Source organism: Rhincodon typus, chromosome 7 (assembly GCF_021869965.1).
Source record: "Rhincodon typus isolate 14 chromosome 7, sRhiTyp1.1, whole genome shotgun sequence".
In the NCBI taxonomy this organism is placed as follows: Eukaryota; Metazoa; Chordata; class Chondrichthyes; order Orectolobiformes; family Rhincodontidae; genus Rhincodon; species Rhincodon typus.
The window spans coordinates 96187289-96190628 of record NC_063338.1 but is presented as its reverse complement, the minus strand read 5'-3'; the positions used below and the strand labels follow the sequence as shown (position 1 = coordinate 96190628).

At 48.2% G+C, this 3340-nt stretch overlaps 1 protein-coding gene across 1 annotated transcript in view; it reads right to left on the bottom strand.

Moving 5' to 3' along the window:
* The window catches only part of pecr (peroxisomal trans-2-enoyl-CoA reductase), a 14477-nt gene that overhangs the window by 8447 nt on the left and 2690 nt on the right, over positions 1-3340 (bottom strand). Inside the window, exon 2 of the mRNA XM_048598527.1 lies at positions 2895-3028. Within this exon, the coding sequence (XP_048454484.1) occupies positions 2895-3028 (134 nt within the window). The remainder of the gene's footprint in view (positions 1-2894; positions 3029-3340) is intronic.

The window sequence follows — 3340 nt, the reverse complement described above, 5'->3', positions numbered from 1 at the left end:
CCCCCCTCCCCATCCCTGCCACCTCCTCCGGCCCCGACACCCCCTCCCTATCTCTGTCACCTCCTCCGGCCCCTACACCCCCTCCCTATCTCTGTCACCTCCTCCACCCCCTACACCTCTCTCTATCTCTGTCACCTCCTCCAGCCCCAACACCTCCTCCCTATGTCTGTCACCTCCTCCGGCCCCTACACCCCCTCCCTATCTCTGTCACCTCCTCCGGCCCCTACACCTCTCCCTATCTCTGTCACCTACTCCAACCCCTGCACTCCCTCCCTATCTCTGTCACCTCCTCCGGCCCCTACACCCCCTCCCTATCTCTGTCACCTCCTCCGGCCCCTCCACCCACTCCCTATCTCTGTCACCTCCTCCGGCCCCTCCCTATTTCTGATGCTGAGTGCAGTTACAGAGATTGTGTTGCTGTGTGATATCTTCAGGACACAGCTAACTATGGCGCAGCACAGCTGTTTGCCTGAGTGTGATTTGGGAAATGGTGAATTCAGTGAACTGTCGGAGGGTCAGTGCTGAGGGAGTGCCGCACTGTCGGAGGGTCAGTGCTGAGGGAGTGCCGCACTGTCGGAGGGTCAGTGCTGAGGGAGCACCGCACTGTCGGAGGGTCAGTGTTGAGGGAGCGCCGCACTGTCGGAGGGTCAGTGCTGAGGGAGTGCTGCACTGTTGCTCTGTCGGTTGAAGAAATTACTTCTCATCTAAGTTCTGAAGGATCGATCTTTCACTCTGAGGCTGTGCCCTCAGGTCCTAGTCTCTCCTACTATTGGAAACATCTTCTCCATGTCCACTCTATCCAGTCCTCTCAGTATTCTGTAAATTTCAATGTGATCCCTCCTCATCCTTCTAAACTCCATTAAGTACAGACCCAGAATCCTCAACTGCTCCCCATGTGACAAACCCTTCATCTCCAAGATCATTCTTGGAACCTCCTCTGGAACCCCTCCAAGGCCAGCACCTCCTTCCTTAGATACGGGGCTCAAAACTGCTCCCAAAATTCCCAATGCGGCCTGACCAGAGCTATATACAGCCTCAGCAATACATCTCTGCTCGTGTATTCTAGCCCTCTTGAAATGTTGCTAACGTTGCATTTGCCTTCTTAACTGCCAACTGAACCTGAAGTTAACCTTAAGAGAATCCTAAACTCGGACTCCAAAGTCCCCTTGTATTTCTAATTTTTGAAAGCTTTCCCCATTTAGAGAATAATCTACGCCTGTATTCTTCCTACTAAAGTGCATAAACTCACACTTTCCCACATTGTATTCCATCTGCTACTTTTTTGCCCACTCTCCTAGACTGTCCAAGCCCTCCTGCAGCCTCCCCACTTCCTCAACACAACCTGTCCCTCCACCTATCTTTGTGTCATCTGCAAACTTAGCAACAGTGCACTCAGTTCCTTTATCCCAATTATTAATGTATAATGTGAACAGTTGTGGTCCCAACACTGATCCCTGTGGAACTCCACTAGTCACCAGCTGCCATTGGATCCCTGGTTTTATGAAGAGAGATAAACCACTGGCTCGGGCCCGGCTGTGTCTAGTTGTGAGCCTCATGCTGCACATCTTGTAGGAAATTTCCCAGAACAGACACGGGGCTGAGGAGCTTCCGTGAATGTGGAAAAGATGGAACGTTCTTCCTGAAGCAGACAGGGTGAAAGGTGTTATGAAAACCTGTTTTCTTTAATATTAATTCAGAATATAAGTGAGCAGACATTTATCAGGATCTTGGACTATTTTCCGGAGAGAACATTTTGCAAAGTGGAAGAGAGTGGCTGTGAGATTAACAAAAACTGCCTGAGTGGAGTCATTGAGGCCAGTGGCAGCAAGAATGTTATTGGAATTGATCCGAAACTCTGATATAACTTGCCTCAGGACCAACAGCTGATGAGAGCTGAAAACCCACTCGATTATCTGATCACCAAATCTTCCAAAAACTGGGCAAACCCAAAACTGGACTCCAGCTGGGGCCAATAGTGGCTGAGAGGTGGCAGACCTGGGAGGGAGCACCTTCCAAACCCATGACCACTTCCATCTAGAAGGGCAAAGGCAGCTGATACACGGGAACACCACCCCCTGCAAGTTCCCCTGCAAGCCACTCACCATCCTGACTTGGAAATATATCGCCGTTCCTTCACTGTCACTGGGTCCAAATCCTGGAATTCCCTCCCTCAGGGCATTGTGGGTAAACCTACAGCACTTCGATTGCAGCGGTTCAAGAAGGCAGCTCACCCCCACCTTCTCAAGGGGCAACTATGGACGGGCAATGAACGCTAGCCCAGCGAATGACACCTACTCCTCATGAGTGAATTAAAAATAACCTGATTTGTTTCAGATACTGAGTTCGATATTATACATGCTCAATGTCAGCTCCATTTGCAATCTATCAGGACGGGTGGAGGAATGAGACAAGGAAAGGAATCAGCTCCACCCTGTTAATGGGGTCATAACAAGGCAGATTTACTCAAGGTGCTCAAAAAAGTGAGGGGTTTTGACAGAGTAATTGAGAAGTTATTATTTCCACTGACAGGGTGTTAGAAACCAGAGAAGACAGATTTCTGGAAATTTGCAAAATGTCCTGTTACAGAGATCCTTATGAAGATCGTTTTTAACCAGTAAGATGTTGTGATCTGGAATGTGCCACCTAAAAGAGCAGCTGACAGGGGCTCGGGTAAATTCCTGATGGAGGGAAAAATTTATCGGACAATGAGCAAAGTGCAGGTGGGAGCAAGAGTATTTGATAGTTATTTCAAAAGGGTGGTGCAGGCTGAATTAGACCCTTGTGCTGTACAGTTCTGAGATCAGGACAAGTCCTGGGGGAGCGTTCCACGGCCAGAGGTAAGACTTCAAGGAATTGAGGGAAGAGAACTGGCTACGAAAAGGCCACTACAGTACCTCATCCTCCTTGCGAATGTTACACTGAATTGCTGTGATCTTTGCAGAATTTGATGGAAGAATTGAAGCTGAAAGTCGTTGTGCAGTTTCTTGCAGTCTTTCAATTTTCCGGGATGCGATTACAACGTTACATTCTGAGGAGATTAAATGAATAGCTAAGTAATCCGAAGTCGAAATAAGCAATTTCAGTGCATTGCATTCAGTCATTTGAACACAGAAGTCAGCATTGGGTCCAAAATAGTTGATCTTTGCTTCAGAAAATATTCCATCTTAGTCTTTCACTTCCTCACCCGATGCAACACTCAAGATAAACGATTTAAGCAGAGACCACTCCGAGAACAGTTACTGTCCTACTGATTTCACAGATTTGCTAATTAGACATAAATACAGGGTCACTCACTGTGTAACTGTACAGAGTCAGTGTTTATTCAGCAGGGTAAGGGTCA